The sequence below is a fragment of the Tachyglossus aculeatus genome, chromosome 7 (assembly GCF_015852505.1).
Source record: "Tachyglossus aculeatus isolate mTacAcu1 chromosome 7, mTacAcu1.pri, whole genome shotgun sequence".
NCBI classification, from domain to species: domain Eukaryota; kingdom Metazoa; phylum Chordata; class Mammalia; order Monotremata; family Tachyglossidae; genus Tachyglossus; species Tachyglossus aculeatus.
The window spans coordinates 2,172,277-2,188,956 of NC_052072.1; the positions used below are offsets into that span (position 1 = coordinate 2,172,277).

General features: G+C 43.3%; 1 protein-coding gene across 5 annotated transcripts in view; it reads right to left on the reverse strand.

Annotated features, from left to right (window-relative positions):
• The window catches only part of DNAH7 (dynein axonemal heavy chain 7), a 356,587-nt gene that overhangs the window by 80,928 nt on the left and 258,979 nt on the right, over positions 1–16,680 (reverse strand). For all 5 annotated transcript variants that reach the window (XM_038748902.1, XM_038748901.1, XM_038748903.1 and 2 more), the window contains 3 exons: positions 12,404–12,567; positions 10,350–10,504; positions 8,527–8,717 (listed from right to left, as the gene is read on the reverse strand). In XM_038748902.1, coding sequence (XP_038604830.1) covers positions 8,527–8,717; positions 10,350–10,504; positions 12,404–12,567 — 510 coding nt within the window. The remainder of the gene's footprint in view (positions 1–8,526; positions 8,718–10,349; positions 10,505–12,403; positions 12,568–16,680) is intronic.

Genomic DNA, 16,680 nt, shown 5'->3' on the forward strand with positions numbered 1-16,680 from the left:
TGCTCTAAGCACCGGGGAGCATACAAGGTGATCAGGTTGTCCCTCGGGGGGCTCCCAGTCTTCATCCCCATTTTCTGCATGAGGTAACTGAGGCACAGAGAAGTGAAGTGACTTGCCCAAAGTCACACAGCTAACAACTGGCAGAGTCAGGATTAGAACCCATGACCTCTGATTCCCAAGCCCATGCTCTTTCCACTGAGCCACGCTGTACTTCCCAAGCGCTTAGTACAGCACTCTGCACACAGTAAATGCTCAATACAGGTGATTGAATGAATAATAATAATGATGGCATTTATTAAGTGCTTACTATGTGCAAAGCACTGTTCTAAGCGCTGGGGAGCATACAAGGTGATCAGGTTGTCCCACGGGGGGCTCACATGGAAAGAGCCCTGGTTTGGGAGTCAGAGGTCGTGGGTTCTAATCCAGCCTCTGCCACTTGTCTGCTGTGTGATTTGGGGCAAGTCACTTCACTTCTCTGGGCCTCAGTTCCCTCATCTGTCAAAAGGGGATGAAGACTGTGAACCCCTGGTGGGACAATTTGATGACTTTGTATCTCCCTCAGTGCTTAGAATGGTGTTTGGTACATAGTAAGCTCTTAACAAATGCCATCATCATCATCATCATCCCCCCCAGAGCTTAGTACAGTGCCTGGCACATAGTAAGCGCTTAACAAATGCCATCGTCATCATCATCATCGTCCCCCCCAGAGCTTAGTACAGTGCCTGGCACATAGTAAGTGCTTAACAAATGCCATCATATCATCATCCCCCCCCCCAGGGCTTAGTACAGTGCCTGGCACATAGTAAGCGCTTAACAAATGCCATCATCATCATCATCATCATCCCCCCCCAGGGGCTTAGTAGAGTGCCTGGCACATAGTAAGCGCTTAACAAATGCCATCATCATCATCCCCCACAGAGCTTAGTACAGTGCCTGGCACATAGTAAGCGCTTAACAAATGCCATCATCATCATCATCCCCCCCAGAGCTTAGTACAGTGTCTGGTATATAGTAAGCACTTAACAAATGCCATCATCATCATCCCCCCCAGAGCTTAGTACAGTGCCTGGCACATAGTAAGCGCTTAACAAATGCCATCATCATCATCATCATCCCCCCCAGGGCTTAGTACAGTGCTTGGCACATAGTAAGCGCTTAACAAATGCCATCATCATCATCATCATCATCATCATCTCCCCCAGTGCTTAGAATGGTGTTTGGTACATAGTAAGCACTTAACAAATGCCATCATCATCATCATCATCATCCCCCCCAGAGCTTAGTACAGTGCCTGGCACATAGTAAGCCCTTGACAAATGCCATCATCATCATCCACCCCAGAGCTTAGTACAGTGCCTGGCACATAGTAAGCGCTTAACAAATGCCATCATCATCATCATCATCATCAACCCCCCTAGGGGCTTAGTACAGTGCCTGGCACATAGTAAGCGCTTAACAAATGCCATCATCATCATCATCATCCACCCCAGAGCTTAGTACAGTGCCTGGCACATAGTAAGCACTTAATAAATACCCTCCTCCTCATCATCATCCCCCTCAGAGCTTAGTACAGTGCCTGGCACATAGTAAGTACTTAACAAATGCCCTCCTCCTCCTCATCATCCACCCCAGAGCTTAGTACAGTGCCTGGCACATAGTAAGCGCTTAACAAATGCCATCATCATCATCGTCATCCATCCCAGAGCTTAGTACAGTGCCTGGCACATAGTAAGCACTTAATAAATGCCCTCCTCCTCATCGTCATCCCCCTCAGAGCTTAGTACAGTGCCTGGCACATAGTAAGCACTTAACAAATGCCCTCCTCCTCCTTCTCATCCACCCCAGAGCTTAGTACAGTGCCTGGCACATAGTAAGCGCTTAACAAATGCCATCATCATCGTCATCATCATCCCCCCCATAGCTTAGTACAGTGCCTGGCACATAGTAAGCGCTTAACAAATGCCATCATCATCATCATCATCCCCCCCCAGAGCTTAGTACAGTGCCTGGCACATAGTAAGCGCTTAACAAATGCCATCATCATCATCATCACCCACCCCAGAGCTTAGTACAGTGCCTGGTACATACCAAGCACTTAACAAATGCCATCATCATCATCATCATCCACCCCAGAGCTTAGTACAGTGTCTGGCACATAGTAAGCGCTTAACAAATGCCATCATCATCATCATCATCATCCCCTACAGAGCTTACTACAGTGCCTGGAACATAGTAAGCGCTTAACAAATGCCATCATCATCATCATCATCATCCACCCCAGAGCTTAGTACAGAGCCTGGCACATAGTAAGCGCTTAACAAATACCATCATCATCATCATCATCATCCCCCACAGAGCTTAGTACAGTGCCTGGCACATAGTAAGCGCTTAACAAATGCCATCATCATCATCATCATCCACCCCAGAGCTTAGTACAGTGCCTGGTATATAGTAAGCACTTAACAAATGCCATCATCATCATCCCCCCCAGAGCTTAGTACAGTGCCTGGCACATAGTAAGCGCTTAACAAATGCCATCATCATCATCATCATCCCCCCCAGGGCTTAGTACAGTGCTCGGCACATAGTAAGCACTTAACAAATGCCCTCCTCATCATCATCATCCACCCCAGAGCTTAGTACAGTGCCTGGCACATAGTAAGCACTTAACAAATGCCCTCCTCCTCATCGTCATCCCCCTCAGAGCTTAGTACAGTGCCTGGCACATAGTAAGCACTTAACAAATGCCCTCCTCCTCATCGTCATCCCCCTCAGAGCTTAGTACAGTGCCTGGCACATAGTAAGCACTTAACAAATGCCATCATCCTTCATCATCCCCCCCAGGGCTTAGTACAGTGCCTGGCACATAGTAAGCGCTTAACAAATGCCATCATCATCGTCATCATCCCCCCCAGGGCTTAGTACAGTGCCTGGCACATAGTAAGCGCTTAACAAATACCATCATCGCTATTGTTATTATTATTACTCCAGTCAGAGGGCCTGAGAAACGTTAACTTTATTCTTTCCACGATGGATCTTTTCTCATCAAAGTTCCCAACAACCGAGCCAAGGGCTAAGCCTTCTTTCATATGCCAACAACGCAGACACAGTTTGGATGCCTTTTGTTTTGAACCACAAAGATGATAATAACAACAACAACAACAATAATAATAATAATAATAATAATAATAATAATAATAATAATAATAAATTGTGGGATTTGTTAAACCCTGTGTGCAAAGTGCTAGGGTAGACACAAGATAATCAGGTGATCTTGGGCAACTCGCTTAATTTCTCTGGGTCCCCATTCCCTCATCTGGAAAATGGGGATAAAGACTGTGAGCCCCCCCACCGTGGGACAACCTGATCACCTTGTATCCTCCCCAGCGCTCAGAAGAGTGCTTGGCACAGAGTAAGCGCTTAACAAATGCCATCAATATTATTATTATTATTATTATCATTATTATTATTATTATTATTATTATTATTACCATCATTATTATTATTATTCTCTGGGCCTCAGTGACCACATCTGTCAAATGGGGATGAAATCTGTGCGCCCCACAGGGGACAACCTCATCACCTTGTATCACTCCCAGTGCTTCGAATAGCACTTGGCACATAGTAAGTGCTTAACAAATTCAATAATAATAATAATAATAATAATAATAATAATAATAATAATAATAACGACAACATAATTATAATATAATATAACAAACTCCATCATAATAATGATAATATAATCTGATTATAATATACTATAATGAAATATAATATAATATAATTATAATATAACATAATATAATATAACATAATGAAATATAATAAAATATAATGTAATATAATATAATATAATATAGTAATATAATGTAATATTATGATTATTATCATTATTATTAAGGGTCAGAGTGGGAGAGAGAGAGAGCCCCCCTATTTGTTCTTGGCACATAGTAAGTGCTTAAAAAATACCATCAATATCATTATTATTATTATTCTCTATGCTTCTGCTACCTCACCTGTCAAATGGGGATGAAGACTGTGAGCCCCATGGGGGACAACCTCATCACCTCGTATCTCCCCCAGCGCGGCACATAGTAAGCGCTTAACAAATACCATCATGACTATTATTATGAAGGGTCAGTGTGGGAGAGAGAGAGCCCCCTCATTTGGGGTTGGCACCTAGTAAGCGCTTAACAAATACCATCATGATTATTATTATTAAGGGTCTGTGTGGGAGAGAGAGAGCCCCCTCATTTGTGCTTGGCACCTAGTTAGCGCTTAACAAATACCATCGTGATTATTATTATTATTATTATTATCATCATTATTATTATTATTAATGGTCAGTGTGGGAGAGAGAGAGCCCCCTCATTTGTGCTTGCCACCTAGTAAGCGCTTAACAAATACCATGATGATGATGATGATGATGATGATGATGATTATTATTAACGGTCAGTGTGGGAGAGAGAGAGCCCCCTCATTTGGGCTTAGCAGCAGCGTGGCTCAGTGGAAAGAGCCCGGGCTTGGGAGTCAGAGGTCATGGGTTCTAATCCCGGCTCTGCCACTTATCAGCTGTGTGACGTTGGGCAAGTCACTTCACTTCTCTGGGCCTCAGTTCCCTCATCTGTAAGATGAGGATGAAGACTGTGAGCACCCCGTGGGACAACCTGGTTACCCTGTATCTCCCCCAGCGCTTAGAACAGTGCTTCGCACATAGTAAGTGCTTAACAAATACCAACATTATTATTATTTATCTAGTAAGTGCTTAACAAATACCATTATTATTATTATTATTATTATTATTATTATTATTAAGGGTCACTGTGGGAGACAGAGAGTCCCCTCATTTGCACTTGCCACCTAGTAAGCGCTTAACAAATACCATCACGATTATTATTATTATTATTATTATTATTATTATTATTGATAAGGGTCAGTGTGGGAGAGGGATAGAACACCCTCATTTGTGCTTGCCACCTAGTAAGTGCTTAACAAATACTATCGCGATTATTATTATTACTACTATTATTAAGGGTCAGTATGGGAGAGAGGGAAAGCCCCTCATTTGCGCTTGGCATCTAGTAAGAGCCTAACAAATACCATCATTATTATTATTATCATTATTATTATTATTGTTGTTATTATTATTATCATTATTATTATCATGAGAAACAGCGTGGCTCATTGGACAGAGCACAGGCTTTGGAGTCAGAGGCCATGGGTTCAAATTCTGACCCCCACCACTTGTCAGCTGTGGGACTTTGGGCAAGTCACTTCACTTCTCTGGGCCTCAGTGACCTCATCCGCAAAATGAGGATGAAGACTGTGAGCCCCTAATGGGACAACCTGATTACCCTGTATCTCCCCCAGCAATTACAACAGTGCTTGGCACATAGTAAGTGCTTAACAAATACCAACATTATTATTATTTATCTAGTAAGCGCTTAACAAATACCATCATGATGATAATCACTATCATTAAGGGTCAGTGTGGGAAAGAGAGAGCCCCCTCATTTGCACTTGCCACCTAGTAAGCGCTTAACAAATACCATCATGACGATGGGACAACCTGATTACCCTGTATCTCCCCCAGCACTTAGAACAGTGTTCGGCACATAGTAAGTGCTTAACAAATACCAACATTATTATTATTTAACTAGTAAACACTTAACAAACACCATCATGATTATCATGGTTATTATTATTATCATTATTATTAAGGGACAGTGTGAGAGAGAGAGAGCCCCCTCATTTGCACTTGCCACCTAGTAAGCGCTTAACAAATACCATCATGATGATGATTATTATTAAGGGTCAGTATGGGAGAGAGAGACACCCCCTCATTCACGCTTGGCACCTAATAAGTGCTGAACAAATACCATCATTATTATTATTATTATTATTATTATTATTATTATTATTATTAAGGGTCAGTGTGGGAGAGAGAGACCCTCCTCATTCGGGCTTGGCACCTAGTAAGTGCTGAACAAATACCATCATGATTATTATTATTATTATTAAGGGTCAGTGTGGGAGAGAGAGAGAGCCCCCTCATTTGCGCTTACCATCATGATATTATTATTATTATTATTATTATTATTATTATTATTATTATTATTATTAAGGGTCAGTGTGGAAGAGAGAGAGGACCCCCCCCCTCATTTGTGCTTGGCACCTAGTAAGTGCTGAACGAATACCATCATAATTATTATTATCATTATTAAGGGTCAGTTTGGGAGAGAGAGAGAGCCCCCTCATTTGCGCTTGGCACCTAGTAAGCGCTTAACAAATTTCATCATGATTATGATTATTATTAAGGGTCAGTGTGGGAGAGAGAGAGCCCCCTCATTTCCGCTTGGTACCTAATAAGTGCTGAACAAATACCATCATGATTATTATTATTATTAAGGGTCAGTGTGGGAGACAGAGAGCCCCCCCTCATTTGCGCTTGGCACCTAGTAAGTGCTGAACAAATACCATCATGATTATGATTATTATTAAGGGTCACTATGGGAGAGAGAGACCCCCCTCATTCACGCTTGGCACCTAGTAGGTGCTGAACAAATACCATCATGATTATTATTATTATTATTAAGGGTCAGTGTGGGAGACAGAGAGCCCCCCCTCATGTGCCCTTGGCACCTAGTAAGTGCTGAACAAGCACCATCATGATTATTATTATTATTATTATTATTATTAAGGATCACTGTGGGAGAGAGGGAGCCCCCTCATTCGCGTCTGGCACCTAGTAAGCGCTTAGCAAATACCATCATCATTATTATCATTATTATTATTATTATTATTATCATCATCATGAGAAGCAGCATGGCTCATTGGAAAGAGCACAGGCTTTGGAGTCAGAGGTCACAGGTTCAAGTTCCGCTCCGCCAATTGTCAGCTGTGTGACTCTGGGCAAGTCACAAAATATCCATCAATCAATCGTATTTATTGAGCGCTTACTTTGTGCAGAGCACTGGACTAAGCGCTTGGGAAGTACAAGTTGGCAACATCTAGAGACAGTCCCTACCCAACAGTGGGCTCACAGTCTAAAAGAAACAAAATATGTTTGGTTTGGTTGTCTGTCTCCCCCTTCTAGACTGTGAGCCCGCTGCTGGGTAGGGACTGTCTCTAGATGTTGCCAACTTGTACCTCCCAAACGCTTAGTCCAGTGCTCTGCACACAGTAAGCGCTCAATAAATACAACTGATTGATTGATTGATTGATTGATTGATTCTCCGGGCCTCAGTTCCCTCATCTGTCAGATGGGGATGAAGACTGTGAGCCGCACAGGGGACAACCTGATCACCTTGTATCCCCCCCCCCAGCACTTAGAACAGTGCTTTGCACATAGTCAGCACTTAATAAATGCCATTATTATTATTATTATTATTATTATTATTATTATTAGGGACCGTCTCTAGATGTTGCCAACTTGTACCTCCCAAGCGCTTAGTCCAGTGCTCTGCACACAGTAAGCGCTCAATAAATACAATTGATTGATTGATTGATTCTCCAGGCCTCAGTTCCCTCATCTGTCAAATGGGGATGAAGACTGTGAGCCCCACAGGCGACAACCTGATCACCTTGTATCCCCCCCCCCCCAGCACTTAGAACAGCGCTTTGCACATAGTCAGCACTTAATAAATGCCATTATTATTATTATTATTATTATTATTATTATTATTAGGGACCGTCTCTAGATGTTGCCAACTTGTACCTCCCAAGCACTTAGTCCAGTGCTCTGCACACAGTAAGCGCTCAATAAATACAACTGATTGATTGATTGATTGATTGATTCTCCGGGCCTCAGTTCCCTCATCTGTCAAATGGGGATGAAGACTGTGAGCCCCACAGGCGACAACCTGATCACCTTGTATCCCCCCCCAGCACTTAGAACAGCGCTTTGCACATAGTCAGCACTTAATAAATGCCATTATTATTATTATTATTATTATTATTATTATTATTATTATTAGGGACCGTCTCTAGATGTTGCCAACTTGTACCTCCCAAGCACTTAGTCCAGTGCTCTGCACACAGTAAGCGCTCAATAAATAAAACTGATTGATTGATTGATTGATTCTCCGGGCCTCAGTTCCCTCATCTGTCAAATGGGGATGAAGACTGTGAGCCGCACAGGGGACAACCTGATCACCTTGTATCCCCCCCCAGCACTTAGAACAGCGCTTTGCACATAGTCAGCACTTAATAAATGCCATTATTATTATTATTATTATTATTAGGGACCGTCTCTAGATGTTGCCAACTTGTACCTCCCCAGCGCTTAGTCCAGTGCTCTGCACACAGTAAGCGCTCAATAAATACAATTGATTGATTGATTGATTCTCCGGGCCTCAGTTCCCTCATCTGTCAGATGGGGATGAAGACTGTCAGCCCCACAGGGGACAACCTGATCACCTTGTTTCCCCCCCCCCAGCGCTTAGTACAGTGCTCTGCACATAGTAAGCGCTCAATAAATACGATTGATTGATTATTATTATCGATTTGGTCCCCCCCACCGACCTTGACGGAGGTCTCGGGGAGGTAGTGCGGATTCCGGAGCTTGGTGGTGATGTAGAAGCGGAAATCGGCGGCGTATTCGATGGTGGCGTCGCCCAGGCGGATACAGGTGCTACCCCCCTGTTTGAACGTCTGCTTCAGGAGCAGCGGCTCCAAAATGGGGTCCAGTTCCTCCCCGACGTTCTCCAGTAGCACTGGAACAGAGGAGACACCTCCCCAGTCAATCCCTGGGATGTACTGAGCGCCCATCAGGCGCTGGGGAGCAGGCCCGACGCCACAGAGCTGGTCTGACGACCTGACACTTGTCCACACGTTTTGTTTTGTCGTCTGTCTCCCCCCTCCTAGACTGTAAGCCCACTGTTGGGTCGGGACCGTCTCTAGATGTTGCCGACTTGGACGTCCCAAGCGCTTAGTACAGTGCTCTGCACACAGTAAGCGCTCAAGAAATACGACTGAATGCATGAACGGCCGGGGACCCGGTCCCATCCCACGACCAGGCCGTCGGTCGATAAGGCCGGCGATGGGATGGAACTGAATCAATCAATCAATCGTATTTATTGAGCGCTTACTGTGTGCAGAGGACTGTACTAAGCGCTTGGGAAGACCAAGTTGGCAACATAAGAGACGGTCCCTACCCAACAGTGGGCTCACCGTCTAGAAGACTGAACTCATTTAGTTGTCTGCTGTGTGACCTTGGGCAAGTCTCTACACTTCTCTGTGCCTCAGTTCCCTCCTCTGTAAAATGGGGATTAAGACTGTGAGCCCCACGTGGGACAACCTCATCTCCTTGTGTTCCCCCCAGCGCTTAGAACAGTGCTTTGCACATAGTAAGTGCTTAAAAAATACCAATATTATTATTATTATTATTATTATTATTATTATTATTATTTAGTTAAGAGAAGCAGCGTGGCCCGGTGGAAAGAGCCCGGGCTTTGGAGTCAGAAGTCATGGGTTCGAATCCCGGCTCTGCCACTTGTCTGACTCCAGAGCCCGGGCTCTTTCCACTGAGCCACCCTGCTTCTCTACTCACACTGATGGATTGATGGATGGATGCATTCATTCCATCCTATTTATTGAGCACTTACTGTGTGCAGGGCACTGTACTAAGCGTTTGGGGAGTACAAGTCGGCAACCTATAGAGGCGGTCCCTACCCGACAACGGGCTCACAGTCTATTATTATTATTAAGGGTCAGTGTGGGAGAGAGAGAGACCTCTCATTTGCGCTTGGCATCTAGTAAGCGCTTAACAAATACCATCCTTCCTCTCCCCCCACCTCCCTCGACTTACCTTCTTCCCCTCCCCACAGCACTTGTATATATGTATATATGTTTGTACGGATTTATTACTCTATTTATTTATGATAATAATAATAATAATGGCATTTATTAAGCGCTTACTATGTGCAAAGCACTGTTCTAAGCGCTGGGGAGGTTACAAGGTGATCAGGTTGTTCCACGGGGGGCTCACAGTCTTCATCCCCATTTTACTGATGAGGAAACTGAGGCCCGGAGAAGTGAAGTGACTTGCCCAAAGTCACCCAGCTGACAACTGGCGGAGGAGGGATTTGAACCCATGACCTCTGACTCCAAAGCCCGGGCTCTTTCCACTGAGCTACTATGTTGTTAATATGTTTGGTTTTGTTCTCTGTCTCCCCCCTCTAGGCTGTGAGCCCACTGTTGGGTAGGGACTGTCTCTATATGTTGCCAACTTGGACTTCCCAAGTGCTTAGTACAGTGCTCTGCACACAGTAAGCGCTCAATAAACACGATTGATTGATTGATTGATTGATTGATTGACAACAGGGATGCGGGCCGTGCCCTCATACCCGGTGTTCCGAACTGGATGCAGTTTTCCAGGGTCCTCACGTAATCGGAATCGCTCAGTTTGATGATGTGCAGGCTGTTGGCCTTCTCCATGTTCTTCACCCATTTGTTGGACTGACCCTGGGGGTCAATCATCAGTGGCCATCTCCGCGCGTTCCTGGACGGAAATAGTAATGGAATAATAATAATGCTGGCATTTGGTTATTATTATTATTATTATTATTATTATTATTATTATGTACAATAGAAGGAATGAATGGATGGCAGAGCCGGGGTTCATTTATTCATTCATTCCATCTTATTTATCAATCAATCAATCGTATTTATTGAGCGCTTACTGTGTGCAGAGCACTGGACTAAGCGCTTGGGAAGTCCAAGTTGGCAACATATAGAGACAGTCCCTACCCAACAGTGGGCTCACTGTTGTACTAAGCGCTTGGGAAGTACAAGGTGGCAACATACAGAGACAGTCGCACACTTACTGTATGCAGAGCACTGGACTAAGCGTTTGGAAAGTACAATTCGGCAACAGAATGTCGAAGGTGAAGAAATGTTGGGATTCATTCATTCGCTCATTCCATCGTATTTATTGAGCGCTTACTGTGTGTAGAGCACTGGACTAAGCGCTTGGGAAGTACAGGTTGGCAACATCTAGAGACAGGCCCTACCCAACAGCGGGCTCACAGTCTAGACGGGGGAGACAGAGAACTAAACAAAACATATCAACAAAATAAAATAAATAAATAGAATACGTACAAGTAAAATAAATAAATAAATAGAGTAATAAAGGATGAAGGGAGGGAGCGAGTTGGGGTGACGCAGAAGGGAGTGGGAGAAGAGGAAAGTGGGGCACAGTGAGGGAAGACTTCCTGGAGGAGATGGACCTTCAGTAAGGCCATGAAGGGCAGTTGTCCAGTATTTATTCATTCATTCATTCATTCATTCATTCATTCAATCGTATTTATTGAGTGCTTACTGTGTGCAGAGCACTGGACTAAGCCCTTCATTCATTCATTCATTCATTCAATCATTTATTGAGCACTTACTGTGTGCAGATCACTGGACTATGTACTTTCATTCATTCATTCATTCAATTGTATATATTGAGTGCTTACTGTGTGCAGAGCACTGGACTAAGCGATTGGGAAGGACAGGTTGGCAACATATAGAGACGTGCAGTCAGGGAAGACTTCCTGGAGGAGATGGGCATTCAGTAAGGCCTTGAAGGGCAGTTGTCCAGCATTTATTCATTCATTCATTCAATTATATTTATTGAGCACATACTGTGTGCAGATCACTGGACTAAGCGCTTGGGAAGTACACGTTGGCAACATATAGAGACGCGCAGTCAGGGAAGACTTTCTGGAGGAGACAGGCCTTCAGTAAGGCCTTGAAGGGCAGTTATCCAGCATTTACTCATTCATTCATTCAATCGTATTTATTGAGCACTTACTGTGTGCAGAGCACTGGACTAAGCACTTTCATTCATTCATTCATTCAATTTTATTCATTGAGCGCTTACTGTGTGCAGAGCACTGGACTAATCTCTTCCATTCATTCATTCATTCAATCATATTTATTGAGTGCTTACTGTGTGCAGAGCACTGGACTAAGCACTTTCATTCATTCATTCATTCATTCATTTAATCGTATTTATTGAGCGCTTACTGTGTGCAGAGCACTGGACTAAGCACTTTCATTCATTCATTCATTCATTCAATCGTATTCATTGAGCGCTTACTGTGTGCAGAGCACTGGACTAAGCACTTTCATTCATTCATTCATTCAATCTATCGTATTCATTGAGCGCTTACTGTGCGCAGAGCACCGGACTAAGCGCTTGGGAAGTCCAAGTCGGCAACATCTAGAGCCGGCCCCTACCCAACAGCGGGCTCCCAGTCTAGTCCCAGTCAAATGCGATTGATCGATTGATAGAAGGGGGAGACAGACGACAAAACAGAACATATTAACCCAATGAAATAAATAGATAAATCGGTACAAATAAAATAATAAATAGAGTAATAGAGCAGGGGAAGGGGAGGCGGGCGGGCCTTACATGATGATGATCCCGTTGTCGATCGAGAAGGAGTCGGAAGGCAGGCCGGCGATGGTCCACGCGCGGATTTTTATCGGCTCCCCCAGGGTGCTCGTCAAGGAGTAGTCCTCGGAGCACGGGATATCTCGGCTCTTACACAGGATCGCCCACTCCTTCGTTTGGTTCTGGGAGAGACCGACAGAGATGGACAGACACACAGAGAGAGAGAAAAGGGGGCCGAAGATGGGCAGCAGCACAAGACTAGGTGGAAGAGTGCTTGTAATAATCATAATAATAATGAATCAATCAATCATTCCCATTTATTGAGCACTTACGGTGTGCAGAGCACTGGACTAAGTGTTTGGAAGTCCAAGTTGGCAACATAGAGAGACGGTCCCTACTCAACAGTGGGCTCACAGTCTAGAATAATAATAATCAGCATACAACTGGGTGGAAGGGTTCTTGTAATAATCATAATAATAAAAATAATGATCAATCAGTCAATCGTATTTATTGAGTGCTTACGGTGTGCAGAGCACCGGGCGAAGTGCTTGGGAAGTCCACGTTGGCAAGATACAGAGACGGTCCCTACCCAACAGTGGGCTCACAGTCTACAATAATGATAATAATAATCAGCACACGACTGAGTGGAAGAGTTCTTGTAATAATCATAATAATAAAAATAATCAATCAATCAATCGTATTTATTGAGCACTTACGGTGTGCAGAGCACCGGACTAAGCGCTTGGGAAGTACAAGTTGGCAACATATAGAGATGGTCGCTACCCAACAGTGGGCTCACAGTCTAGAATAATGATAATCAGCACAGGACTGGGTGGAAGAGTTCTTGTAATAATCATAATAATAAAAATAATCAATCAATCAATCGTATTTATTGAGCACTTATGGTGTGCAGAGCACCAGACTAAGCGCTTGGGAAGTCCAAGTTGGCAACATACAGAGACAGTCCCTACCCAACAGTGGGCTCACAGTCTAGAATAATGATAATAATAATCAGCACATGACTGGGTGGAAGAGGTCTTGTAATAATCATAACAATAAAAATAATGATCAATCAATCAATCGTATTTATTGAGCATTTACTGTGTGCAGAGCACCGGACTAAGTGCTTGGGAAGTCCAAGTTGGCAACATACAGAGACGGTCCCTACCCAACAGTGGGCTCACAGTCTAGAATAATAATAATAATAATCAGCACACAACTGGGTGGAAGAGTTCTTGTAATAATAATAATAATAATAATAATAATAATAATAATATTTCTTAAGCACTTACTATGTGCCCTTTGTTGGGTAGGGACCGTCTCTATATGTTGCAAACTTGTACTTCCCAAGCACTTAGTCCAGTGCTCTCTGCACACAGTAAGCGCTCAATAAATACGATTGATTGAATGAATGAATGAATGAAAGCACTTAGTCCAGTGCTCTGCACACAGTAAGCGCTCAATAAATACGATTGAGTGAATGAATGAATGAATGAATGAAAGCATTTAGTCCAGTGCTCTGCACACAGTAAGCGCACAATAAATACAATTGAATGAATGAATGTGCCAAACACTTTTCCCTGTGAGCCCGCTGATGGGTAGGGACCGTCTCTATATGTTGCCAACTTGTACTTCCCAAGAGCTTGGTACAGTGCTCTGCACACAGTAAGCGCTCGGAGCCTCAGTTCCCTCATCTGGAAAATGGGGACTATGACTGTGAGCCCCCCGTGGGACAACCTGATCACCTTGTATCCCCCCCAGCACTTAGAACGGTGCTTGGCACATAGTAAGTGCTTAACAAATGCCATCATTTTCTAGACTGTGAGCCCACTGTTTCTAGGCTGTGAGCCCACTGTTGGGTAGGGACCGTCGCTATATGTTGCCAACTTGGACTTCCCAAGCGCTCAGTTCAGTGCTCTGCACACAGTAAGTGCTCAATAAATACGACTGACTGAATGAATGAATGAAAGCGCTTAGTACAGTGCTCTGCACACAGTAAGTGCTCAATAAATAAGACTGAATGAATGAGTGAATGAATGAAAGCGCTTAGTACAGTGCTCTGCACACAGTAAGCGCTCAATAAATATGATTGAATGAATGAATGAAAGCGCTTAGTACAGTGCTCTGCACACAGTAAGTGCTCAATAAATATGATTGAATGAATGAATGAAAGTGCTTAGCACAGTGCTCTGCACACAGTAAGCGCTCAATAAATACGATGAATGAATGAATGAATGAAAGTGCTTAGCACAGTGCTCTGCACACAGTAAGCGCTCAATAAATACGATTGAATGAATGAATGAATGAAAGCGCTTAGTCCAGTGCTCTGCACACAGTAAGCGCTCAATAAATACGATTGAATGAATGAATGAATGAAAGCGCTTAGCACAGTGCTCTGCACACAGTAAGCGCTCCATAAATACGATTGAATGAATGAATGTTCCAAACACTTTTCTCTGTGAGCCCGCTGATGGGTAGGGACCGTCTCTATATGTTGCCAACTTGTACTTCCCAAGCGCTTAGTACAGTGCTCTGCACACAGTAAGCGCTCAATAAATACAATTGAATGAAAGAATGACCTCTGACTCCCAAGCCCGGGCCCTTTCCACCGAGCCACGCTGCTTCTCTAGTAGTTGTAATAACAGTTCCGTCCATATCTATAATTTATTGATTTCTATTATCGTCCGTCTCCCCCGCTCTGGACTGTCAGCTCGTTGTGGGTGGGGAACGTGTCTGCTTATTCATTCCATCGTATTTACTGAGCGCTTCCTGTGTGCAGAGCACTGTACTAAACGCTTGGGAAGTCCAAGTCGGCAACATATAGAGACGGTCCCTTCCCGACAACGGGCTCACAGTCTAGAAGGCCTCTTCCGAGTGCTTATTCCAGTGCTCAGCACACAGTAAGCGCCCAATAATAATGATAATAGCATTTACTAAGTGCTTACTAAGTGCAAAGCACTGCTCTAAGCGCTGGGGAGGTTACAAGGTGAACACGTTGTCCCACGTTGGGGCCCACCGTCTTAATCCCCATTTTCCAGATGAGGGAACTGAGGCCCAGAGAAGTGAAGTACATATTTATTACTCTATTTATTTATTTTACTTGTACATATCTATTGTATTGATTTTATTTTGTTAGTATGTTTGGTTTTGTTCTCTGTCTCCCCCTTTCAGACTGTGAGCCCACTGTTGGGTAGGGACTGTCTCTATATGTTGCCAACTTGGACTTCCCAAGCGCTTAGTACAGTGCTCTGCACACAGTAAGCGCTCAATAAATACGATTGATGATGATGATGATATTTATTACTCTATTTATTTATTTTACTTGTACATATCTATTCTATTTATTTTATTTCGCTAGTATGTTTGGTTTTGTTCTCTGTCTCCCCCTTTTAGACTGTGAGCCCACTGTTGGGTAGGGACTGTCTCTCCATGCTGCCAACTTGGACTTCCCAAGCGCTTAGTCCAGTGCTCTGCACACAGTAAGTGCTCAATTAATACGTTTGATGATGATGATGATGATATTTACTACTCTATTTATTTATTTTACTTGTACATATCTATACTATTGATTTTATTTTGTTAGTATGTTTGGTTTTGTTCTCTGTCTCCCCCTTCTAGACTGTGAGCCCACTGTTGGGTAGGGACCGTCTCTCTACGCTGCCAACTTGGACTTCCCAAGCGCTTAGTCCAGTGCTCTGCACACAGTAAGCGCTCAATAAATACGATGGATGATGATGATGATATTTATTACTCTATCTATTTATTTATTTATTTTACTTGTACATATCTATTCTATTGATTTTATTTTGTTAGTATGTTTGGTTTTGTTCTCTGCCTCCCCCTTCTAGACTGTGAGCCCACTGTTGGGTAGGGACTGTCTCTCTATGCTGCCAACTTGGACTTCCCAAGTGCTTAGTCCAGTGCTCTGCACACAGTAAGCGCTCAATAAATACGATGGATGATGATGATGATATTTATTACTCTATTTTACTTGTACATATCTATTCTATTGATTTTATTTTGTTAGTATGTTTGGTTTTGTTCTCTGTCTCCCCCTTTTAGACGGTGAGCCCGTTGTTCGGTAGGGACCGTCTCTCTATGTTGCCAACTTGGACTTCCCAAGCACTTAGTACAGTGGTAAGCGCTTAATAAATGCCATTATTATTATTATTATTATTATTATTATTATTATTATCATTAATAAATACGATTGATGATGATGATATTTATTACAGTATTTATTTATTTTACTTGTACATATCTATTCTATTGATTTTATTTTGTTAGTATGTTTG